Source organism: Lacerta agilis, chromosome 12 (genome assembly GCF_009819535.1).
Source record: "Lacerta agilis isolate rLacAgi1 chromosome 12, rLacAgi1.pri, whole genome shotgun sequence".
In the NCBI taxonomy this organism is placed as follows: domain Eukaryota; kingdom Metazoa; phylum Chordata; class Lepidosauria; order Squamata; family Lacertidae; genus Lacerta; species Lacerta agilis.
The window spans coordinates 13,404,740-13,431,423 of record NC_046323.1 but is presented as its reverse complement, the minus strand read 5'-3'; the positions used below and the strand labels follow the sequence as shown (position 1 = coordinate 13,431,423).

At 42.2% G+C, this 26,684-nt stretch overlaps 1 protein-coding gene across 1 annotated transcript; it reads right to left on the bottom strand.

Moving 5' to 3' along the window:
- Positions 1-346: 346 nt before the first annotated feature.
- On the bottom strand, positions 347-26,494 carry ABHD5 (abhydrolase domain containing 5, lysophosphatidic acid acyltransferase). The gene is made up of 7 exons (XM_033165237.1): positions 26,325-26,494; positions 12,834-12,919; positions 11,145-11,517; positions 7,726-7,880; positions 4,459-4,570; positions 3,398-3,584; positions 347-1,691 (listed from the first exon to the last, which is right to left on the bottom strand). Exons 1-7 carry the CDS (start codon positions 26,456-26,458, stop codon positions 1,602-1,604), a joined length of 1,137 nt encoding a protein of 378 aa, XP_033021128.1. The 5' UTR covers positions 26,459-26,494; the 3' UTR covers positions 347-1,601.
- Positions 26,495-26,684: the final 190 nt, after the last annotated feature.

The following is a 26,684-nucleotide window of genomic DNA, read 5'->3' as shown; positions in this document are numbered from 1 at the left end:
AGTGGTACCTATTTATCTACTTGCACTGTGTGCTTTCAAACTGCTAGGTTGGCAGGAGCTGGGACCGAACAACGGGAGCTCACCCCGTCACGGAGATTCGAACCGCCGACCTTTCGATCGGCAAGCCCAAGTGGCACCGTGGTTTAACCCACAGCGCCACCCGTGTCCTTAATGGTGACAATACTCAGCATCAATTTCACACTGTGATCAAGGAGTTGCAGTGACTGAGTTTATCATAGCAACAAGGAAGTAAGTATCCCTTGGCCAGGGAGCACGGTCCATTACTCTAATACAACCCAAGATTATATCTTTAAGGGATAACAAAATAACTGATTTTCAAGCATCATTTCAGACTGGTTCAAAAACTTTATGTAAGAAAGATTGAAGATTCAGTAGTTATTCCAACATTCAAAAGCTAACCAATAAGTTATTGTGCAGACAGTTTGGTTTACAAGCATTCCATTGCTGTAAAGTTGACCAAAAACCACCAGCTTATCTTATTATTAACCAAGTACCTAAAGACATACAGTTCTGTAAAGAACCAGAGCCTAAATAAGCTCTTATTAAAAACACTGCATAAAATCAAGTATTTTAATAAAAACATTTTGAGGTAAGATTAGGTTTCTTGATTCATCTGTATTATTTAATCTAAAACGTCTTCTTCTTACATGATACCTGGGTTTGGACTGTTAGGCATTTTCCAGTCAGACTGGCTCAAAATTCCAATAGTTTATAAGAAAAAGCATATTCACATTTTGAGACCACTTTATCCTAGGACTAATTAAACATGGAATTCTATCCCAACTTGTACAAACATGAGAATCGGTTCCGAAGTAGATCTTGCAATAATTTTATCACCAAATGAACAGGTTGTGTGAAGGCAATTAGTCTTCAGATCCACTGGATTCTACACTCTCTCTTTAAAAGCATAAGCATTAGCAATATTAGCATCTCACAAAATGCAGCTCCCCTAGGAAACCAAAGACCCAAGAACAGCAGTTACTGCAGCGAACAAAGGTTCCAATATAACTACTTGAGTCTTTCCCTAACTTTTCCTACATTTGTTCTTTTCCTGGGTGTGCATCGTTGTTAATTATTTTGGCAAAGTCCACTTCATAAGGTACAATAAAATGTGAAGATATCCTACACAAACTCTTCCTATCACAATGAAAAACTGAGAAGCTAACAACGTATGGGTTCTGAATGCTGAAGTAGCCAAACTGCAATTTTGCTACGTATATTATTAAGAATGTTGAAACGCTCGCTGTATATGTAGAACACCATTTTAAAAGCTCTACATTCTTCAAAACAAAATTTAAAAATCCAGTTTTAAAACATGTTTAACATATGCATATAGAGAGACAAACACCTTATCTAAATATATAAAGCACAGCATCCAACTAAAATGTACAAAGTTTTCTCTCCTCATCCCAGCAAAAGGCACTGCATGGTTTAAATTGTGCAAACGTTTTGAAAGATGTGGTGCAAGCAAAATCTGTGTTTGCTTGCTAAACCTCTGTATTCCTTATCTTTTATAATATACTGCAAAGTATTGCTTTTAATTGCAATTGTGTCTGGCTTTTGCAAAGAAGAGAATGCCGTCAGTCCACTGAATTGCAGATCTCTTTTATTTTCTGGTTGAAGTCTTCAGGTTGATCAGCATACACATAATGACCAGCACCAAGGATAGCCTATAGAAGAGGGGAAGGGAGAAAAATCTATTTAAGGTACTCTTACAAGAAAAAAGAGCTTTACATAACCAATGAAGTGATTAAATTATAGGTGATGTCAACTAAGTCATACAGTCGTACCTTGGATCCCGAACGCCCTGGAACTCAAGGCATTCTGGCAAACCCGGAAGTGAGTGTTCCGGTTTGCGAACGTTCTTTGGAACCTGAACGTCCAACGGGGCTTCTGTGGCTTCTGATTGGCTGCAGGAACTTCCTGCAGCCAATCAGAAACTGCACTTTGGTTTCCAAACGTTTTGGAAGTTGAACAGACTTCCAGAACGGATTCCATTTGACTTCCGAGGTATGACTGTACTCAGAACAGACCCACTGAAGTAAATTGATTTAAGCTACTTACGTCTATCAGTGACTTTACTCTTAGAACGGCTTTGTTGGCTATTGCCTACGAAAATATATCCTCTCCCAAAATCCACACTTCACTTTTGCAACAGCATGGGCAAAAACTCAGGTCAAGGGTTGCTGCCTTTACTTGCAGTCCCACTGTAAAACATCCAACTATTATCCAGTTCAGGCTCGCTTTGACACAGGTGGCTCTGTAGAGCCATACCTTTTTTAGGTTCCCAGGTGAGCAAGTCACTATCTATCATGACCCCTTTCCAGTTTGGGACACCAGCACACTGGTGAAAATTTGCACCAGTGTAATGATAAGGAAAAAAAGTCGCTGCGCACGCATGTAATTTTAATTTCAACTTGAATTCTGTCTCTAGCTGATAAAGTTGACAAAACCAAACAGGATGTAGGAGGAATTTGTGACAGAAATACTAAAACGCAAAATGCTTAATTCCTTTCTTCTACCCCTGATTTTCTCTTTTCTCTCTGACTAGCCTTTTTCTTTAGATTGTGGTCCTGCAGGCAAAGGCTCTATTCTCTCTATTTATGTGCAAAACTCAGTACATAGGAGACACATTTCAATAAATTTTAGAAACAAGATGTTGGTATTCTTGTTTATGATCTCCCCGCCCCCCACAATCATGAGTGCTTAAACTAGTTTGCCCAAACAGCAACTGAAGCTGTAAGCGTGATTTAACAAAGGCAAAAATCACTTTTAAAAAGGAAATGCAAAAGTCATGCTACTCTTCAGGGGTGTTTCTTGCACGTACTATGCAAAAAATAGATGGGGGGGGAGAGGAGAAATTAGTTTTAGATTTATTGGGTTTTTTTCCTATGGAAATCATGCTGAAGCTGGATAGAATAATATTCTTGAAGCAGCATTTTGCTGAAATTCACATTTTTGATGTTTGCCACTGGCCGTGGCAAGGTGCATCTATGTAAGTGTATTAGCCTGACTTGCAGAAATGGCTCTTCCCAAACACGAAAAGTGTTAAAGGTCAAGGGCAGAAATCCTTTTCACCCTTATCTGTTCAGCAAGGGGAATTTAGCCATCTTTACTGTAACCACAGATTCTCTGCAGCAGGGAAAATGAAGTTCTGAATCAATCTACGTGGACACATATTATATTTCGAATTTATGCATGAAAGGTAGAGAAGTCTTACGGTAGTGCTGGCAAAGCGTTGTACAAGCCAATTTCATTTTTGATTTTGGGTTTTAATTTTACGCTGCGATCTTACAATCCTAAAGCTGTCATTGAAAGACGAGAAGAGCAGGCGAATTCCTAATAGCAAACACGGCGTCTAGAATGTCCCACTTACTATCGTTTTCACATATGAATTTGGTCGCAGAGACTGGATGGTGGTCCCCGAATTGCCATCTATGCATGATCGTGCTCCATAAATCACAGTGATAGGAATGTCTTGGTGCATGTGGGCAATCCGCTGCAGCATCGGTCTTTTCGCCCATCCATATGGAACCGTCATGTTTTTGAAAGCCGTTTCACCACTTAAAAGATATCAATGAAAAAAGAAAGTGAATTTTCTGGCACAGAGTACCTGGCCTATATCAGTCTGCTACTACCTAACACCACAGTTCTTGTTTTTTTTAAAAAAAAGCCTTCTCTGAGTTTTGTCATACGTGAAGTATATTTGAAGTGAGAATACACATCAAGGTTTGAAGCTTCCCATTAGCACAAATATCCATACAAAAACACATTTCCGGAAGTTACAAACGAAGCAGCAGCTGATTAATGCTTTAATAAGCACAGGAATAAAACAGGAGCCTTGCAAGTATTGCACAGCAAAAAGAAAGACATATTGATGCTTAGGTGGGAGTGCCCCATCTCTCTCTCTCTCTCCATGGATAAGAAGCAGCTTCCTCGGGATGGGGTGCTAAAATTGTAAAACTATGGAAAGTGTATGGCAAATGTTCAATCAAAATGGCTCCAGAGGGCTGGCAATGCAACCTCAAGACCTCTCATCCCAAAAGTTTGCTGAGCTGAACAGCCCCCAGATGATTAAAGTGGATTTTGTAACACATCAGCTGGATTAATTAATGGCAAAAAGGCAATTTATTTTACAGTTTACTAAAAATCACAACAGAATGCCCCATTTATTATATTAAGTGATGTAGAAGAAAAAGTTGTACTTCAGTCCCACTTAACTTTCCCTGCCATCTTTAAACAGGAAATTCTAACCTTTCCAGGAAGTAGACTTTGCCTGCCTGCTAGGGCAAGAGAGTTTTGCACGTGTGGGGAAGCCCGTAAGAATGCCTCTTATGCATCCTGGCGGGTCAAGATTATCCTAGCTGGCAACCTATGCTACGCCACTTGCTACACCCCATGTGCTGCTACTGCTGTGAGCATCTAACGTATGCTTACCTTGGTGACTGCACATTGCAGTGGTAGATATATTCAGTGACCGTGTCATCATCAAACATGGACGAGTACTTTCTCTTGAAGTCGGGCCTAATGCGCTGTACAAGGCTCAATCCTGTCATGAATCAAGGCGAAAAAGAATTAGAACCTGGTGGATGGATGCAGGGTGGTGCTTTAAAAATGATCAGCAACAGTGCTTCGCAGCTGTGGATTGTCAAGGATGAAGATCTCTGTCTCTCTCTATCCGGAGTGATCTGTTTTCCCCCCCAGCAGCTAGAAGAGAAATGGTAGGCTGCCGGCCTCCAGTGTGTGCCCCCGTCCCCGATTACCCACAGCCTTCAGCAGCAATGAAATTGCAGTTCACAACTGTTTTGTCATCTTAAGGAGAATTAAACATGGCTGATCCTTCTCCCCATCTCTGCTTTACTCTGGTGAGAGAAGCACAGGCCAGAGCAATTAGGTAGAATGCTAGTATCTGCAGAGGAAATACAGTTCTGCACACACTGAGCATCACACCAGGTGGCAGTATCCTCCTTATATAATGGAATAAATATATTGTTACAGCACTTGAGGAAGCTGCAAAGCAGAAGCTATTAGGGAAGGAGTGCTTATGCTCAGCTTAGGCCGATGTACCAGCTACGGCTGTTCTTGGGAGTGGGACAGCCAGGCTTTGGCTGTCCCTTCTCTGACCTGTCATCTGGACTGCTGCAATGCTGTTATGTGGGGCTGCCCTTGGAGACTGTCCAAAAGCTGCAGCTAGTGCAGAATGTGACTGCTTGGATGGTGAGTGGGGCAGCCCATTGGGACCATGTGTCCTAAAAACACTGCACTGCCTACCAGTAAGCTACTGGGCCCAAGTTCAAGGTATTAGGTCTTGCATAAAAAGCCTTAAATGGCTTGGGACCCAAGTTACCTAAAAAACTGCCTTTCCCAGTATCAAGCATCTCATACCCTATGAGCAGCGGGTGAGGCCTTGGTGCTGGTGCTGCCATTGGGGTCTGCCCAGTTGGTGTTTACTGGGTTTTTTCACTGACAGTTCTGTGTATGTGGAATGCCTTCCCTGGTGAGGTGCATCTGTCTCTCTGATCACTGACTTTCAGAAGGAATTTGAAAACATTCCAATTCACCCAGCTGGGATAGCTCAGTTGGTAGAGCATGAGACTCTTAATCTTAGGGCTGTGGGTTTGAGCACAACATTGGGCCAAAAATTCTGGCATAGCGAGGGTTGGATGTTTTCAAGCACAATTCAAAGTGTTGGTGCTGACTTTTGAAGCCCTAAACGGCCTCAGCCCTGTATTCTTGAAGGAGCACCTCCACCTCCATTGTCCAACCCGGACACTGAAGTCCAGCTCCGAGGGCCTTCTGGTGCTTCCCTCACTGCGAGAAGTGAGGTTACAGGGAACCAGGCAGAGGGCCTTCTCGGTGGTGGCGCCCACCCTATGAAACGCCCTCCCATCAGATGTCAAGGAAATAAACAACTCTCGGGCTTTTAGAAGACATCTGAAGGCAGCCTTGTTTAGGGAGGTTTTTAATATTTGATGTTTTAGCGTGTTTTTAATATTTTGTTTGGAGCCACCCAGAGTGGCTGGGGAAATTCAGCCAGATGGGCGGGGTGTATATGTAGGTATGTATCTATAAATGAATGAATGAATGAATGACTAGACGATCCTTGTGGTCCCTTCCAACACTACAATTCTATGATTCTACCCAGGCATTTGATTGCTGAAGACAATGTTCCTGGCAACTCTGACATCACTGGATGAGTGAATGGTTTTAAGTGTTTTCAGAATGTGAACTGTAAACTGTTTTTATAATGTACTGAAATAGTAACTCTCCTTAGAATGTTTTAACTGTTTGCATAATGCTTTTTTACAAAAAATATTTTATTATTGATGTGTTTGCCAACCTGGGAAGAAGGCTGGTATATAAATGGAATAAACAAGCAAACAAACTTTGAGAAGTTTACTGTGTTTTGCATGATGGTTCCTGCGATCATGAAGGAAGTTTTCATCTATGCTTGGATACAATTGGATACAACTTTGAAGCACAAAGGTGGACAGAATCTTTCAAAACTGTTTCTTATTTGTTTCTTAGGATTGCCGAGCAATGCTGAGTTGCTGGTATATAACAGTTAAAATACAAGAAATCACTGGTCATTGATAGCCACTTGATCATCAATTGATTCTCCTTAAGGGAAGACAGAAGGAAGTTCTCTCCGTAACTTACAAAGGCTTGACTAAGAATCTATTTGCCACTTATAAAATAAGTATTGCTCAGCACTTGGAATCCACACGAGTACTGTACCATCTATTTCACACAAGATCTGAAATTATGTTCAAATATCTGAAAAACATGTTGGTGAGAGGTACTAAAAAAGCTACCCATTTCTTAGAAACCAATCTACCAGCTGTCAGCTCAACAGAGGAATGTACAAGTATTATATGAAAGCCAGGAATACATATTTTTCATTAAATAAGAAGGCTTTCGTAGCATGTTTCATCATGATTTTACAAGCTCATATGCTGGTGGAATACGGGAGGGTGGGTAAGTTTAAATATAATTCAAAACAATGTACAATACATTGCACACTTTTTTAGAGCACAATGGGTTGAAGGCCTGGATGATCTTGAGTCCTCCTTCCTTCCCTATTCTGTCCATTAAAAACATTTGTTTGTGCTATTGTCCCGAGAAAAGTTTGAAGACGAGTGAACAGAAGAGGAAAGAGAAAATTAGTACTACTTAGGCAGATATTGTTACCACAATCCTTTCCAAAAGACACCTAAAGCAGGGGTCAGCAAACTTTTTCAGCCATGGGCCAGTCCACTGTCCCTCAGACCTTGTGGGGGGGGGGCTGGACTATATTTTGAACAAAAAATAATTGAACGAATTCCTATGCCCCACAAATAACCCAGAGATGCATTTTAAATAAAAGCACACATTCTACTCATGTAAAAACACCAGGCAGGCCCCACAAATAACCCAGAGATGCATTTTAAATAAAAGGACACATTCTACTCAGGTAAAAATATGCTAATTCCTGGACTGTCCACAGGCAGCATTTAGAAGGCGATTGGGCCACATCCGGCCCCCTGACCTAAAGCAACCTTGTAAAAATGGCGACGGGGGAAGACTAGACTGCTGGTGTGTGGCAGATGGGGAATGAAAGCTGCCCTAAAGTCTAAGCTATTACATTTTCAGAACTGATGGCAGATGGTAATCCCTTTGTTAAGGAGGCAATGGCATCAGCACAAACCGTTAGCTAGCACTCACCGAAGGGTCCCGCTATTCTGAGACCAGCCAGTGGATTAAATGGGCTCAAAACTGCTCCAAGTGCTTTGATCCAGATTGGAATGGGCCTCTCGTGTTCGGCACTGGAAGGCCTCTCTGGGAAACCCCACGGCTCCACTAATATGAGATGTTTTGCTCTGCAGGTATAAAAGTTAGGACGTTTTGTCAATAGGAAGGCATATATTATAGTACACGTGGTATTTTAGAGCCAACACCACCAAGTGTATTTCTACCCCACCTTAGCTTTCAGATGAAATAATTTTAGGTTGCTCCAGCTCTTAACACAGAACAAAGCTCTGCCACCTGCTACTGCCTCAACTCCTTTTAAGTATTACCCTGCCTGTAGAATAAATGCCCCAATTTCAAGAAACAAGAGGAGATTATGGGCGGTCAAAATTTAAAGGACACTTACTGCACAGCTGCTGGTAGTATTATGCAACCCAGAGTATTTCCTACAGTCTGTGAAAATCTGTGCTTTAACTTGTGGTTAGAGATAGCTAGCTATGATTCTATGTGACACGGAATCATATATATGCAAGGGATTTTCTTGGAAGTACGTGTGCGTAAGATGGCAGCCTTACTAAAATGCCACATCAGAATATTCTTGAGACACACTAGCCAATCGCTATATGTCATTAGATCTCAATACAGCTAAGTACTAAACAGATCTCCATATAAGCACTCTCTCACCACTTGCATATTGTAGAATACCATTTGTAATTGTCCAGCCATATATGATCTGGAATTGGCTAAAAGTGATAAAACTGCATGAAGAACTAAGGTATGTATTCACTAAGAGACAAGCAAGGCTCATTTTTTTCTTCAGAGTGAAAAGGGGTGCATCTCCAACTAGCTGTTTTTATCACATGATACAAAACTGATATTTTTGCAAGGAAAGTCACCATCTTCATAGTGACGTGTTAGTCTTTTATGTTCCATTAGTGTTCTCTTCTTCTGCCAAACTTGTACAGAATTAGAAAAGCAACAAGCATTTGCATGATCTTCTACTAAAGCTTTCTTGCCTGCCTGCTTTTTCTTTTTTTAAAAAAAAAATAAAGATGAGCAACAGCATTCATCTAGACAGCTTAGTAATTTTGCATTTAATTTGTGGAGCTTACATCCAAGAAAAAAGGCTAGGATTGGGCTGCAAATTGGTTTGCAAATAGAAGTACGCTATTTTTTTCACCTGTAACTATTCTTGGCATGTTTGATTCCAGCACTATACCATTACTGGTAAGAAACCAGAATACCATTACAGCCACCTGGTATGAAAGGTACTCACAGCTGATAAGCTTGAACATCACATTTTCATCACAGATGCACAACTATCACATCATACTTCATGCATCTGTATTTCATTTCTTTAAAGCCTGCCAGAAATATATCCCAACTAACGTAGTTTCCATATACTGTAGTTTCATTGGGAACTGCCTGTTTAAGATTTGCATTCTGTGGCATTTAAGGAAAAGGTCAGCCTTCCTTCCTTTCCTTGTTTATACTTGTCCTGCAGCATAAGGAATGGTATTTACTTCCTTTAAATGTAAAGCTCAACTCATTTTGCAAATATTTGTCCTTTATACTCCAATCTTTTGGGTTCGTCAGCATTCTAGTTCTCGAGAGATAGTGGTATCTGCCCAGTTGAACACATCAATTTCCTTAGAATATGACATTCCAGAGATAGCCAAAGCAAATCATCATGTTCTATTTTAATTTCCTACTTATTCAGCTCCAATAAGTTACACATTATAATGTAGTGAGTTAATCCAGCAATTGCTTCTGTAGCTCTGTAATACATACAGCACATGCTTTGCAAACAAAAATTCCAAGTTCAGTGCCGATTATCTCCAGGTTGGGCTGTGAAATACTCCATTTAGAAATTCTGGAGAAACTGTTGCCAGTCAGTGCAGGCAATACTGAGCTATATGGGCCAATTATCTCATTCAGTACACGGCAGCTTCTAAGTTCCCATGATGAGAACCAATTGACCTTTTACCATAGCCATGGCTAGAAATGAAAGCGAATGCCTCCAAGGAAAATGAGATTATGATCTACATAAAAGCATAAGCAGACATTCATGTTACAACCATAGAGTTATGTGGATTTTACAGCACCCCAAATAATTTTACTGAGAGTCCCAGGGGTGTCAACTTGAATAAAATAATGGGGGGAGGCCCAGGTAAGCCCCACCCTGCATAACTGACCACAAGACATGGCACATGCACAACATCTCAATGGCAATGCCCATCAACTTTTTTTTTGGGGGGGCTGGCCCCCTCAAATATTTTATTTGGGGGGCTAAAAGGGACTTCAGCATCTCGGAATTGTCTCCTATGACTGAGAGCACCCTGGCTAGGAAACACATGCAAATAAATAAGCAACAATACTATGAAAGTCACTGAAGACTAGGCATTTACAAAGAAAGATGGAATTGTTTTGCTAACTCACGTGTGACCAGTTCTAAGTACTTTGCAGCCTTGGACGGGGTTTCAGTTCTGTTCAGACACTGCAGCTTTAGGTTAGCCCATAGCTTCTTGTCTTTGCCATCACAGCCCCCCCCCCCCCAGTTCCTTTAGTGCTAACCTGTGGCCATCCAGAGACAGTTGGACTCTTGATTCCCATCACCCCTGACCACTGGTCATGCTGGCTGGGGCTGATGGGAGCTCAAGTCCAACAACATCTGAAGGACTACTAGCCAGCCCTGTTGTTGTTGTTGTTATATTATTATTATTATTATTATTATTAGGATACCACCCTTCGTCTGATGATCACAGGGTGGTTTGCAACATAAAAACACAAAATGAGAACACAAAATACCAAACCAAACCAAACCAAAAACCCTCCTTTAGGTTCTGTTCTGTAGTTGTGCACAAGCCCAGCTCATAATCCAAGTAGCTAACACAGAAATGAGTATGCAATAGTTAATATTAATTGTCCTGCACTTGTTATTCTGCTATGTAACTAAAACATGTTTTTCCCTAAAAGCATTTTTTAAAAATAAAATAAAATAAATTATGGCCAGTGTGATTGCATGCTGGTAACGTGACGTGTGGCTGTGTAAAAACAGTGGGTAGTCTGGCAACACCACAACTTCCAAGTACTCTGCGGCTACACCCTGGGCACAAAATCAAAGGTGCACTGAGAAATTTCAAAATAGAAAACACCCTACATTGCATGCAAGTGCAATCAGAGGAAAACATATGATGCAAGTTAAATACAGTTTGCATTTTAAGTTTAAAGTTATGAAACTAGTTTTTCAACAATGCTCTATCGCAACCTCATCAGAGAATGTTTTCTAACCAGATTGCCTCATACAGGTTTGACAGTGTTATGCTGTCAAACCTATAACTGAATTTCAAATGAAATGCAGGAAGAACTTCCACTTGTCTATTATTTTCAGCTACCTTGATGGGTACTTCAGTGAGTAAGCAGCTGCCAGGAATCCTCCCAGGTTGTGCCCAAGTAAAATCATTCTGTCCAATCCCATTTTCCGCCTCCATTCTTCAATAGATTCTACAAACTGGTTTTCTGCTACTTCTGCGTCTGTGTCAAACTCTGGTCTACTGCTGCGTCCAAATCCCAAGAGATCAAATGCATACACAGTCCTGTTTTCACAAAGGTCTTCAAAGTTCAGTGCCCAAAGTCCAACACCTCCTCCGAACCCATGGAGGAGGACAAGGGGAGTTTTCTCAGAGAGGCTATGGGAGAACGTTAGCGTCCATATTTTGTTTCCATTGGATATGAAGACATACTGTTTGCTGTATGTACTTGTGATACCTAAAGAAAGAGAAATGCAAATCTTATTAAGCAATGATACCTAAACAGCCCTATAAAAAAATAAAAATAAGGGCCAGTTTATTAGGGCATGCCCACAGGCAGATACTCCCACTTCCATCATAGCATTTATAACAAAACCAGAATGGCCTGCCATAAAGGTGGCAGAGTTACGTTATGAGGCTCACATTTCTCCCCCTTTTGAGGACTGTGTAGCCTTTGCACAACTTACAAGACCTCATGAAAGGCAAGAATCTGTATAAGCCAAACATCTATCCCTTATGCTCTACATTCTCAAATGCTAAAGAACTAAACACAGATAGATCTGGAAGGATACAAGGGTCACAGAGCCATTTTTAAAAATTGCTGTTAAACAAGGGTGTGGTACCTCAAGGGCCTCCTCTTTCCATATGAACCTACCCGGACCCTGAGATCATCTTCTGAGGCCCTTCTTTGTGTGCCTCCTCCTCCTTGAGAGGTATAGAGGGTGGCAACACGAGAAGGGGCCTTCTCTGCAGTGGCTCCCCATTTGTGGAATGCTCTCCCCAGGGAAGTTCGCCTGGCGCCTTCATTATACACCTTTAGGCGCCAGGCAAAAACGTTCCTTTATAACCAGGCCTTTAGTAGATCTGATTGATATCCTATACCCTTTTAAAACGTGTTTTTTTGGGGGGGCTATTGGGTTGCGGTTTTTATTTTTATTATGAATTTGTGGTTTTATATCTTGTTTTTATTCTGCAAACTGCCCTGAGACCCCTGGGTATAGGGCAGTATATAAATTCAAATAATAATAATAATAATAATAATAATAATAATAATAATAATATATTGGCTTTGTATAGTACTATACTTGCTTATTTTTTGTAAGTCTTTTTTTTGTTCAAATAAGAGATTGCACTACTGAATTAATTTTAGCAAAAGGTAAAAAAAAAAGGTAGGGCAATGGTCAAAAAGTGCAACAGTATCTCAGGACCAATCACCCCAAAAGAAAAAAAGAAAAAAAAGTTCAAAGGCAGAACTCGTATTACCGTCTGCCCTACACCTTCAAATATTGATTCACTGATGGCATTTATCACAAGCAGATCTCACAAGAACTTCCTGTCTGGATGTGTAACTAGTATAACTTTGATCCCACTCATTCTCTTTTACAGGGAGGGGGGGAAATCAGCCTAATGAAAATTTCACAAAACCCTCACTCCCTAGCAGAAGATATCAACAACTGTTCTTTGAACAAGGCATATGCCTGATGAAAACCCCACATTCTTTCCATGGTGCTCACGGGTAGTAATTCCTGAAGTTTCTTACCACAAAGTGCTTACATTTCAATATTTTCTCTTCAGCATCCTTAAGATGTACCAGTGATGTAGGACACCAAGCAGGCAGCCAACTGGACAGCCATCCTGACCTAGAGTAATGAGAGTGAAACAACTGTATTAAACACTTATATGCTACTAACTGTAAGAAGGCCGTGTGCAAGGGATTAAGAGTTCTTGGCTAATCACTGAAGGAGAGAATTAGAAACTCATTTGGACTTGCATTTGGTGGCCATCACCAATCCACTCAGCAATATCTAAAATATCTTATACACAGTGTTAGAAACTCAGATATATAAGCTAGGTGCCAAATGGATCCTTAAGCCAAGATTACAGTTGCCAAAACAGAATGTCTGGTTGCCATTTTGGGGCAAGACGGCCCTAAAGTCTTATTTTTCAAATGATGGACTGACGGCGATTGATGCTAAGTTAAACACCTGGCTAGCTCAGTTGACAACATTCAGCTAGGTTAAGAACTTCAAGAACTTAAAAGAAGAAAAGCCACTTGATCCAGGGACAGGTCAACATATATATATTGGTCTATATTTACTATTCAAAACAGAAGAACAACTGTGAGCAGGGCAGTGGGGTGGGGTAAGTGAAGACAAGCTACAACAATTAGCTATAACGTTCACCGCTCCTGCTCAGACTGCACATAAGAAGCATTTTGCTTCCTTAAATTCATTCTGATTATGCAGATAAAATATAACTGATCGAATTCTACAGGATGGGGTATTAGTGTGTGAAAAGTCCAGGTCCCAGGCATGCACTTCTAGATGGTGGAGATGTCAGACGCTATCCTGGCGCCCAGGCATCTCCACTTGATCGCAAGTGGCCAATAAAGGTCAATAGCCAGGCTAAAAATGCGCCTGGCTAATTTCGAACACTGCTTCTACACCTTGCCGTCAAAAGCCGGTGGCAGTCAAAGCCAGTTCTAGTTGCACAAACCTCAAGTACCGCAGATCGTAACATTTAGTAACATCTGCTACCTCACAAATCCGTGATAATTAAATTTAGCCTCATTAGGGAAATCCAAAAAGCACCTCTTGCATGGTGCCTACATCTGGGGTAAAACAGTACTGCTGTGGGATGGTGGTTAGGAGTAAGGGCATGAAAAGGAGTGGACAGGTCAGTGGAGCAAAGCAGGAAAACAACAACTGCCTTCTTGGTAGTTAATTATAGCACGGGGTAGGAAGAAGCACTTTGTCTTATTTATTTGTGTGTGCACATTATTAGCTTGAATCATGAGCTTACAATAAAGTTTTATGCACAGGATATAAAACAGGTCACGTCCGAGGAAAGTCTATAGCCATTAGTTATGCAACTGACCAGCTATATGTGTGTGTGTGTGTGTGTGTGTGTGTGTATACACCTATACACACACACCAAATTTTATACAATATCCTTGTTAAGTGCACCTATTGTCTCTATACATATGCATACAAGCATACATTTATTTATTGCATTAGCTCTATGGCCATAGCAAGACCAGGCAGTAGCCTGACACGATTATGCAAAGAATACAACAGATACTGTTAAAACAATAAATGACAATAATTTTTACATTTATTTCTGACCTCCCTCTCGTCACAAGACTCAAGGCAGGGCACGCAGACTGGCCAGGCAGTTTCATGTCCAAGCAGGCAATGACCAAAATCAGACCCACTTAACAGCAGCAAGCCTGCTGTTATCTATCACACACCTTCAGACCTTTGAAAAAAACACAAAAACCCCCTTCTGCCACCAAAGGCCTTGACCTTAATGCAACTTTTACACAAACAACTTATTTCTCAATCCTTCCTCCCAGTGCCTTCATTTAAACGTACGCATGCAAAGGAAAATAAGTTTGACATAGGTTCATTCTAGGTAACGGAGGCTAGAACTCTAAAAAGCACAATGTATCTATGGATAGCCTAAACTCTAACCTTAAACGGGGTTTACGTTCCAGGGATAAGTGCATATAGCCAAAACCACATCCAGTAAAAACACACTGGGTTCAATGGTGGGCAGGACTACCAAATTCTTTTTTCCCAGACTCCTGCCCTCTTAAAAAAGGTTTTTTGTGGGGGGTTTCCCCCCCAAGCATGTAAAACAGAATGCACACAAGTTAAATGGACGTAAGTTGCATGTTACCAGAACAGCAAAATAGCCAAGTCTCTAAAATTTTAAGATCTGATTTTTTAAAGATGTACAAACATACTTTTCAGAATATCTTACATGCATGGAAGCATCAGACAATTTCCCCCCAGGCCTGCAGGGCACAGGTGCCTGACTGCTTTGAGCTCTGCATAATCCACAAAGAGATTGCACACACCTGCATTATTTATGTATTGCATTAATGCACTGCCTTTCTGTGCCAAGGTACCCAAAGTGGTTTGCAATTTTAAAGTACGGACAATGCCCAATTGATGTGCACCCAACTGATGTGTGACCACGCATGTGTGCAGCACAGTGAACTGGAAGTGGCCGGAAAAGGGCCACTATCCTCCCACCAATATCTCTATCAGGGTTTCCCAAACTTGGGACTCCTGCTGTTTTCGGACTACAACTCCCACCATCCCTAGCTAACAGGACCAGTGTTCAGGGGTGATGGGGATGGTAGTCCAAAAAGAGCTGGAGACCCCCAAGTTTGGGAAACTCTTGATCTAGAGAAAGCCATTGGGGATGGTCATTAGAAGTTGTGGGGCACGGTGTCACCAGACTGCTACTGGTGATGGCGTTTAAAGGGGATTAAGACATGGAGGAGGGGGGAATTAGTCACAGCAGCTCAATGGAACGTCTGGGTTCAGAGCCAGCACATCACTGAATACTGGTTGCTGAGAGCAAAGGATAAGGATCATTGCCTTCATACATTGGTTTGGGGGTTTTGCAGCAGCTCTTGGTTGCTGACAGCTACAGGGATACTAACCTAGATGGTGATCTGATCTAGCAGGGTATATATATATTTAAATTAAAATTAAGCAAGTGACCACATGTTCTATTAAACATGTCAACAGCAAGCTCTCAAACCTATCATCTCACATTTGTAAACATGTGTACTAATATCCTTAAGACTGTCTGTCATATAGGCAAGTGACACATAAACTTCGCAGATATTGCCTGAGTAGAGGTGGTACAATGAATCAACTGTGCTGGAACAGAGAAATCAAAGTCCATTGCTCACAGTCATAAATGCGTACTTCCTGCCCTCAAAATGTACATGCAAGTCACTCAATTCATTTTAGTACCTGGATGTTACAAACCACCCTTTTCCTGGTTAGCCCTTCAACCATCATCAAAATGCCAATGCGGTCACAATTTTAGTACTACAAATTATTTCACAGACTAGGCATGATGTCATACTGTAGCATATCTACAACAGAGGATGGCTGGGAACCAGGAGATCTAGATGTGCAGGCAAAACACTTGATAATTTTCCAGATCTGCAGGCAGCCCCTTATGTTTCATGGGCTGTGACTCTGGAGTTCCCCGACCTTTGGGAGAGGCTTCTGAGGGATGCAGGGGCTGCTTCCAGAGAAGAGGACTGAAAACTGCTCTGTGCATGCACAGAGTACTATGCGTGACATTCTGAACCCAAGTCTTTATTATTATTATTTTGCCTTCAGCTACGGTACTTCGTTTTGAAGTAGAGCTACGTATCTAAAATAGAATATGAATATTTTAAAAAGTAAACTAAAATACAGTTTTTAAAAAGCATCCAGTTTTTTTTAAAGCACAGGAACAAACCTTGGAGGTAGCTGCACTTGAACTTTAGGTATAGTTCATGCACCTGGATAATTTCATTCCTTAATGCGCCTGGCTAATTTTGAACACTGTGCTGTAGCACTCCCACTCAAGATCCCCAGAAACTGGTACCGGTATTCAGAGGCACTCTGCTGCCAACAATGGAAGAAATATAGCCATCGTGACGAGTAGCCACTGATAGCTTCATCCTCCATAAATTTCACTAATCCATTTTTAATCCTCCCCGCCCTAAATTAGGATCCTCCAACAACCCACCTTACAGATTCATCAGCACTACAATTAGCACAGTATACCTGGGATTCAGCAAGTAGATGCAGACTTGTCACTCCTCCCATTAATAAGAACATTTCTCTCCTGAAAATGAGCAGAGTATGGAGCTTTATGCAACCCATCTAGAGAAACTACATTCATATTTTTAAGAAAGATGTTCTTTATTAAAGAGAAGGAAGTGTCAAATACTTACTAAGGAATTCTTTCTTGTTTGTCTTCCTGAGGATAGTAAACCTCCACTGCAACTTCAAGTAACTAACCTGGTTTCCTAAGGCAAGAAGACCCTGCAGCAATGCATCCCCCCCCCCAATACTGCCTAAAAGGTGATAAAGATGGCAAACTAGGCAAATGTGTCTAGTGAGTTAAGTCCCACAATTCAGACCACCACAGGAAAGGCCCTCTGCTCCAGCAGCACCCACTTAACCTCTGAAGGTAGGGGCAGCTGGAGGAGATCTTAACTAACAGGCAAGTTCATGTGGGAAGAGACAATTCTGTCCCAAGTGTAGAAGTAGACCACAACGGATGATCATCTGCAAAATCTAAGGGCTGTGTCACATATATTCTCAAAGCTGGCAAATTCAGCATTTACATCTCCAAAACAGCAGCTTGCCCACTGCTTTGAGGAAAACGGTTTCTTGTGTGAGCTTTTCTGGGGTTGAATTTGCAAATTAGCTGGGACACTGCAGCTCGTGACACTTTGCCAAGATACCCTGACCAAGACAAACCTGTCCGCAAATCCGAAGCCAATCAATAGGCTGCAAGAGGAAATTTAGATAGAAAAATATTGTTTTGAATAAATGCAGTCTTGACTGTGGCTTCTTCGACTGGATGCTTAAGGACATTAGATGGGTTGATAAAGTGGTGAAGATCACGGACAGGATCTAAAGAAATGTGAAACTGGCTCTATGAGCCAAAGGGACCTTCAGATTCCTTCTTCCCCCTCATGTGTAGCTCTGGTGCTGCACAGTAAGTTGTCTTTTAAAATGAGGGAGCTTCAAAAGAAGTTTCCGATATGGCACGGCGGTCCGTTAGTCAAGGGAAACATTTCGCTGGGCTAGCTCATGCCCTCTGCATGAACCTAGGTAGGTCCATGTCTTGAATAGTTTTTTCGCTTCAATAATTTAGTCGCCGTGTGGCACACTACAAACACATGTAAGAAATGGAATACAAAATAAAAACAAAAGTAGTTAAGGAATGTCAGCACGTTCTACTATTGAAACCATGCCAGTATCATGACCTTCATACAAGCCTGGTTTATTTGCACGAGGAAAACATTTTCTACAAAGTTAATCCAGTTTAAACCACAACACTTCATTTTGCAACCTTAAACAACCACCGCTCCTATTCCCAGATTTCCACACAGGGCTCAATGATTGTCTTATCGCAGAAAGGAAGTGACAGAATCCAGCATGCTTTGCTAGCCAAGCATTACTGTGAATGGAGAGACAGTGAATTGAAGATATGGCCGTAGTGGTCTTTAGTGTTTGCACTGTTCGGGAACAAAGTTGAAACTGGCAGTGGTATAAAATGCGGCACTGTGGAGGCAGCACATTTTAAATTCCTACTTCGATGACAGAATTTTACAGCTGACTGACATGGAGAAACACAAAACCTTTTGAATACAGCACAGCATTATTTTAAAGATCATTTCTATTCAGTTTGCTTTCTGGCTTATATAAAGGAGAAAGGCGGGGCGGGGCAGAAGAGAAGTTATCTCCTGCCCATGAGGACACGAGAGGAGTAAGGGACATAATATATGGAAAGTCAGGTTTCATAATTTAAAAAGCACAGCGATAAAGCCAAATGCCTCCTGAGAATTCAGTGTTATGAACCAGTTCATAAGGCTTTTTACTGGGGGATAATGAATTTGGCATCATGCTACTACCACATCCTGTGATGGTATATATGAGCACACTCCGAAAAAACAGTAACCACCACATAGCACCCTTATGCCGTCACACAATGACACTGTGCAAAAAATAACCTGAGGCATACCCTAGTAATTCAAGGGCCACGTTGCAAGTAATGTCAGCACAAAACCACATACCTCATATTGTAGAGTCAGTTGTAAGAATGCAATTTAAAAATAAAACTAAATAAATAACACAGTAGAAAACAGTGTGTGTGTGTGTGTGTGTGTGTGTAGAGCTGAGGCAGTGGGAAAAGTTGCTAAAATTATTTAGGAAGCTACCAAAAATCGAAGACAGTATCTGAAGCTCCAATTTTATATCAGATCTGAGTAACTGCTCAGAAGATCCAAATGGAACACAGTGGAACACAATTAATCCATGCAATAAATATTACTGAGGCATGAGTTTATTCACATTAATAAGTATACTGTACATCATTTTCCTTTGGCTGGAGAACACAGCCGAAGAGTGGGCATCCAATTAAATCCCTCATTGCATGCTAGCAAGAGAGCTTGCAAGCAGAAATGGGTCTCAAGACCCAACAGCAACAACAGGTCCAGGGAAAGGAAGACGGTACCATGGTACACATGGGGAGACAGCTCCTGGTGCTGGATTAAGATTACCGTATTTTTCGCTCCATAAGACGCACTTTTCCCTCCTAAAAAGTAAGGGGAAATACCTGTGCGTCTTATGGAGCGAATGGTGGTCCCTGGAGCTGAATTGCCCAGGGGCCAAAAGAGGATCATGCTTTTTATTTTACAGAGGAAAAGGGGTGTTGAAAGGACCCCACTCAGCAAGAGATCGGGAGAGAGATAAGAGTCCCCGGCTCCCTTTCAGCCCCGCCCTCTTGCCATGCCCTCCTTTGTTGAATGTGCTGCAGAGGGAGGTTGCTTGTTTCCCCAGCGACATGTGACTGGCTGATTAGATTATCTGTCTGGAAACTGTAGAAAAGGCTCCCTTTCCTTTAGAAGCTGCAGAAATGTGAGTTGAACCCCATAAAAATGGGGCTTTTCCTCTTTGCTTTTCTCCCTTTGCAAAAGGAGCTTTGCTTTTCCCCCTTTGCAAAAAAGCTGCAAAACTTTTAGCTGATCCTAAAAAAAACAGGGTTTTCCCTTTTGCAAAAAAAAAGTTGCTAAACTTTTAGCTGATCCTCAGAAAAAAAACAGGGCTTTTAGAGGAGGAAAACCAGGATTTTTTTTTTCTGGGTTTCCTCCTTTAAAAACAAGGTGTGCCCTATGGTCTGGTGCGCCCTATGGAGCGAAAAATACGGTACTTTGAAGTGACATGGGATAATGAGTCGCTTGCACTATGAGCAGTTAAACTATCAATCATATATACTGCTGCAGATTAAAAACACCATGTTCGCCGCAACCATTGTTTATCGAGCTGCTCCTGGCAGGTAGTTCATTCCAAAGATATCTCAGATGGGGCTTCGTTCCTCACGGTGGGTACATTTAATCCGCTTCTGCAAGTTTATCTTTAAAACAAAGTAGTGGGTTATAGTTCCTACCCTGGAGAGGAATACCAAGGGAGAGGGGAGGGAGCTACTGCACAATATTTCTAGGAAGTGTTCTGCACGCCAGCTGTTACAAGAGCCCTTGGCAGATAATTGCAGAATGTTGCTACATTAGGTCAGAGGTAAAAACAGCTCTTTCCTTGTATAATTATTGCCTCTTGAACTTTGTATTGAGAAAAGATGGCACTCAAGCAATCAAAGGGAAAAAAATATTATAGAATTCGTCCACCCAGAGTTTTCTAAGCACACAACTGGAGAATTACATTGGCCCTTGACTCGCCAAACACCAACATGAGATTGTAAATAAGATAGCCCATTTAAGGGTTTCTCTAGTTTTCTCAGCCTCCATGATATTAGGACCAATTCTAATAATGTGCTGCGGACGTAGTGTATCTTGATTTCAGTAAGGCTTCTGACAAAAGTCCCCCGTGATCTTGGGCTGGATGAGGTTAACTGTTAGGTGGATTTGCAGCTGGTTGACTGGCTGAACTCAAAGAGTGCTTACAAACAGTTCCTCATCATCCTGGGAAAAAGGACAAATGGGGTACCGCAGAGTTCTGTTCTGGGTAGGTCTGTTGCTGTTCAACGTCTTTATAAATGACCTGCCTGAAGGATCTGAGGGGATGCTCATCCAATTTGCATATGACCCCAAACTAGGAGGGGTAGCTAATGGAATTGGGATTCAGAATGACCTTAACAGATTTGAGAGCTGCACCAAAACTAACAAAATGAATTTCAACAGGGTCCACACTTAGGCAGGAAGAACCAACTGCACAAATATACAATTGGGGGGGGGGCACCTGTCTTGCCAGTAGTACATGTGAAAAGGATCTAGGGGTCTTAGTAGACCACAAGCTTAACATGAGTCAACGGTGTGATGCAGCAGCAAAAATGGCTAACCTTCTGTATGTGAAGTAGTTGCTATACCAGTGAGCTAAGATCCTTCCATGTGACATCAGTTTTATGCAAGTTCCTTATTGTCTCAGGTCTTGGTTGTATTCAAACCAATGGCTACCTGCCTGCCTTCTGAAAAGCACGATAGGAGACCGACGAGCTGCTGCTTACACATGCACTAGTACATTCAGGCTGATTACATGAACTGCCACAGACCCACCTGGGTTGGATCCCAAAGCTGCTGGAGTGGCACACAAGAAAACAAAATAAACCCCCAAAGTATTATCTTTACTTGCAGAGGCATGAAAGCTACAACTGAAGCTATACAGCACTGTGTAGAATCTACAGCCCTCCTTTTAATGAGCTGTTCAGCCTCATATCTCAAATCCTCATACTACTCCGTGATCTTCATTTGCTTCCTGTTGTCAAGGGTATACTAAATCCCCTGATTCAGGTGGAACAGAGAGACAGACCTGGGTGTCATCTACATATTGATCACACCAAAACTCCTGAGGACAGCACCCAGCATGGGGAACATGATGACACTCTGACAAACAACACAGGACAGTTTCCATGGTGCAGAACAGTGGCCTTTCATAATCACTTTCTGGAAGCTGTCCTGGAGATAGGAACAGAATCACTGAAGTACTGTGCCCACTCCCCTGAGATGCTCCAGAAGGTCAACAGTATCAAAAGCTGCTGAAAGTTCAAGCTAAATAACCAGGGTCACACTTACCACCATATCTCTCCCAGCTGATGGCATCAACTAGGGCAAAGAAGGCTTTATCAGTGTTATGACTGGGTTTGAAGCCACAGTAGCATGAACCTGAGTACTTGGTTACCCAAGTAACCGATTTCTTCCAAGAATGCTGGAAGCTGGAGCCTGCCACTCTCTCAAGCACCTTGCCCCAAAGGGGAAGAACTGGTCCTCTTAAGGAGCGGGCACACCACTGCTTCCTTCAAGGCAGATGGAACTTCTCCCTCCTCCAGTGAAGCAATAATCACTCATTGGCAGCACTTCAAGCAGCTTGTCCACATCCTCAGGCCACAATACTCCAGACTGCTCCAATATAGATGGAACCCTAGTAGGGTGCAGTACCCAGCCTAAACTGCACCAGGGAATGGTCCATTCATCACAACAAACTCACAAATAAGCCCCCAATTTGCTCTGTGCCCCTCCAAAAAAAGGTCAAGTGTATGTCAGGCAGGGCTGGGTGATACCTGGTTTTCAACATCGCAATATACTGACATATCACAATACCTGAAATAAGGATGGGGCTATGTAGAGGCACTGGTTGGCTTCATGGTTTTCCCACATAGTGATTTTTGCACAGCACAATTAAGATTTGTGATATGATGCCAGGTCAAAAATTGTGAAACCAATATCACAATATGGACTTCAAACAGGTTTTGGATGATATATTGCCCAGCCCTAATGTCAGGCCACAGGTGTTGTGCCATTGATGGTGAAATTGCAGCTGCAAGGCTCCAATCTGGAACTTGGCCATGCCTGCTTTCTGTTGAAAACCACTGCTCCCATTCTGGCTGCTCTTTGCCTGCTGAGATGTTGATTATAGTAAGCATCACTTTTAGGCAGGCATAGGCAAACTCGGCCCTCCATATGTTTTTGGACTACAACTCCCATCATCCCTAGCTAACAGGACCAGTGGTCAGGGATGATGGGAATTGTAGTCCCAAAACACCTGGAGGGCCGAGTTTGCCTATGCTTGCTTTTAGGGGTAAAAACCTGGTCTTTAGCAGGAAACAGGCAACTGACTATGGTTAACAATTCATCCATTAACGCTTTTTTCTCCAAAGCAGAAGCAGCCAAATTAAAGATTTCTGTTTGACCCTTACCAAAAGAGCCACTGAGAGGAGCATGTACAGTTTAAAATCCTCACAGCACTGTGATTCTACATGCAATTTTGACATGCATTATTTTTGATAAACCACAATGCTGGGCATAAGGAAACTACTGATCTATCTGCTGCAGCAACACATAATGGGGGGCAGAGGTTACCGGTACATGACTGGCTCATCCTGTAGAATGTGACTAAGTACAGCAATAGAAATTAATACCATGCAAATCAGTCATGTGACATCAAATATCACACAGGTATCTCACTGATTTCATTTCCCAGAACAAGAGACGTGACTGTCTTAATGGGCATGTCCAACAGGGCAATGTAGTTCAAACTGAAGTAGTTTTTCGAACTGGTATAGCACAGTGGCAAAGCGACTATATAAAAGGAGCACAACAGCGTCCTTCCCCACTTGGACTTCCCAGCAACGGATATCCAGGGGCATACCACATATATATTGGCATCATATAGATATAATGGTTAATAGCCATTGACAGGTTAATCCTCCATGAATTCACCTGATCCCTTTTAAAGCCATCCATATTGGTAGTCATTACTACATATTTTGGTAATGAATTTCATATTTTAGGTACGAGCTGTGTGAAGTGCTTCTTTATATCTATCCAAAGTCTTCCCAGATTCAGCTTGTTACGACTTGAACAGGACTCTACCACTTCACAGAAACTACTGCACATTTGCAAAGCTAAGCAGGGTCTGGTATGGCTTCAAATTGGATGGGGGACCATGTGTTGAGATTCCTGTATTGCAGGGAGCTGGTCGACTAAATGACCGTCAGGATCCCTTCCAGCTCTACAGTTCTATGAGAAGAAAAACTTCTCTCTATCCACTAGTTCAGATTTCAAACCAGCAATGAACTTACAAGAAAGTCCATGCCCCCTTTTGCAATAAGCACATAAATCTTGCCTGCCTTGAAGGAGGATTGTACAAATTACAGAAACAATGCGCATGAAACTGCTTGAATCCCCTCAAATGCTATATAAAAACTAATCATTAATTTGTTGTTTTTGGTTTGCGTAGGTCAAGTGTGTACTTGGGAGACAACAATGATTTGTGGGAATTGTTTTGTGGCAGCAGGTACTTAACACATAATGTGCATTGTGATCTAATTATACAAAAGCCAACAGTACAAGTGCTTGGAGAACAAATAAACCATTGTAATCTATACTTGGGATAAGTTAGGTAACAGAGGAAATAAATGTAAAGAATAAACTATCTTGCAATATATACATAAGAATAATTGAGGGTACACGGCAGGAAGCTTAGAGGGGCAAGGAGAATTTGAGAAAGCATAATACTGAGTATTTATTGAGTTGGGGCTGTATTTTGAAAAGATGGAAGGAATGGGGAAGTGAGGATTATAGCCCAGTGGTAAAGCATATGCTTTTCACACAAAAAGTTCTAAATACAGCCCCTGCCATTTCTACATAAAAGTATCTGATAGAAGGTGACCTGAAGAGATGCAGGAAAGCTGTTACCAGTCAGTCTAAGTATTATTATTATTATTATTATTCTCCTCAGCCTTTCCCTGATAAAAAAGCTAAAAACATAAAACTAAAAGACAATTAAATAGAATTTAATAGAATAAATATTGTTGTTGTTGTTGTTCAGTATTAAAGTTCTATAAAGACATATGGATAATTACAATGAAAACAGCATGTTTTCATTAAAAGTTCCCAAAAGCCTGTTGAAATAAAGTCTTCTTCACCTGCTGGTGGAAGGACAAGGAGGGAGCTAATAGACACAATTGATGTAGAAGATGAAGAAATATGTGAAACTAGAGAACAAAATATCTAGGTAAGATGCTACTAAATATACATCAGTGACTGAGAAGGGCAGAAGCAGTATGTCTATCAAAGGTGTTTTTTGAGGAGACAGGCTAAAGATCCAGGTATTGTACAAAGAAGTACAAAATGGATAATACATATACAAAAATGATTAAAAAGTGGGTGCAGACAAAGTTCAAAATATAAAGTCAGCTGAAGGTGGGGGCTCGAGTACATATGGACGCCTGTGCTAAAATTGAGGCATTTTTTAGGTTGTCAAGTGCACTTGAATGATTTCTGGAGAAGCCATATGGGGAAACAGCAAAAACCCTGCTTTAGAGACAGCACAGTATATGGATGTGCCAGCATCTATCATTGTGTATCAATACAGTTGGAATAATATATACACACATCTAAGTAACCATACACGGTGATTTTATTATGAAAGGATTATGTGGGATGATTTACAACAGCGGGAACCATTTTATATGGGTTGAACCCGAGCCAGAACTCACCAAGATATTTAACCCCCCTTGACATCCTCAAAATGTGAAGCTCAACAACACAAAAAGGTCCTGTCCAAACATCATTTTAAAAAATTGTGCCACCATGACGACTTGTGCCCATTATGGTATAAGGGAGCTTATACAGAACCCCTCTCTTGATACACTTCACACCAGCAAATGTTTCCTTCTTGCTTTGATTCCTTAGTTTAGAAAACCGGTCCCCCAAACTAGGAGACGTCTGAAGGCAGCCCTGTTTAGGGATGTTTTTAATGTTTGATGTTTTATCGTTTTTTTCATATTCTGTTGGGAGCCACCCAGAGTGGCTGGGGAAAACCAGCCAAATGGGCAGGGTATAGATAATAAATTTATTATTATTATTATAATTACTACTATTAGAGCGCAAAGGGGCCGGAAACACTCTTTATGCCTATGATGTAAGGAACTCACATTTCTGGAGAAGCCTTTATGGGGAAACCCTCCAGCTGCTTGAGACACAACACAGATCTTGCTGGCCTGCCTATGTGGCAGCATCAATCTTCGCCCCCATGGCTCCATCCCCAAATCAATGTTTTGGAGAGGGAACCACAGGGGAAGACGGCTGGGTTTCAACAACCCTTTTTTAAAAGAGGGGGGCACCTTTAAACCAGTCCCTTATTCCCAGCAGTAAAATGACACTCCCTCACCTCCCCTTTTTTTAAAAAGGACCCTTAAATCAGCACCCTTATTCCCAGCAATAAAATATAGCGCTACCCAAGTTGGGTCTTAAAGGATGCGATGGGGGGACACTTCCTCGCGTTTACATGAGCTAACAAGAGACAGCGGGGGGGGGGGTTACGTAAGGCGTCCTCCTCTGCACTTGCACCTGCGCGTGCCTCACGCAGGTGCCTCCGCAGCACAAGACTGAGGTGCGTCTACATGCGTGTATTTGTGTGTGTGTGTGTATGTGCGCTTGCGTGTGTGTCTCTCCGCCCGCCCGTTTCGCCGAACCGGCCTCTCTTTCCCCGCACTCACCCTTCACCAGCCGACTCAGGGTTCTCGTCGTCGGCCATGGCGGCGCGGAGGCGGCGTCCGGGAGCCGGTCCGGGGGCAGCAGCAGCCGGGAGCGCGCCGACTGACAGAACGACGGCCGCGGCGGCGGCGGCCATCACGGGACCCGCCCGACGGGGCGTCGTCGCGTCAGCGCGTCGACTCCGCCCCCTGCTCCGCCCGGCCATAGAGAGCGCGGCGGCCGGAGCGGCCGGTTGGGGTGGGGTGGGGTGGGGTGGGGTGGGGGACGCTCCCTTCGCGCCTGCGCATTCCCTCTGTCTGCGCGGGGAGCTCGCGGCTGTTGCCTTCGGGGGTTGCGAAAGGGGGTCGCTTGCTCCCGGTTAC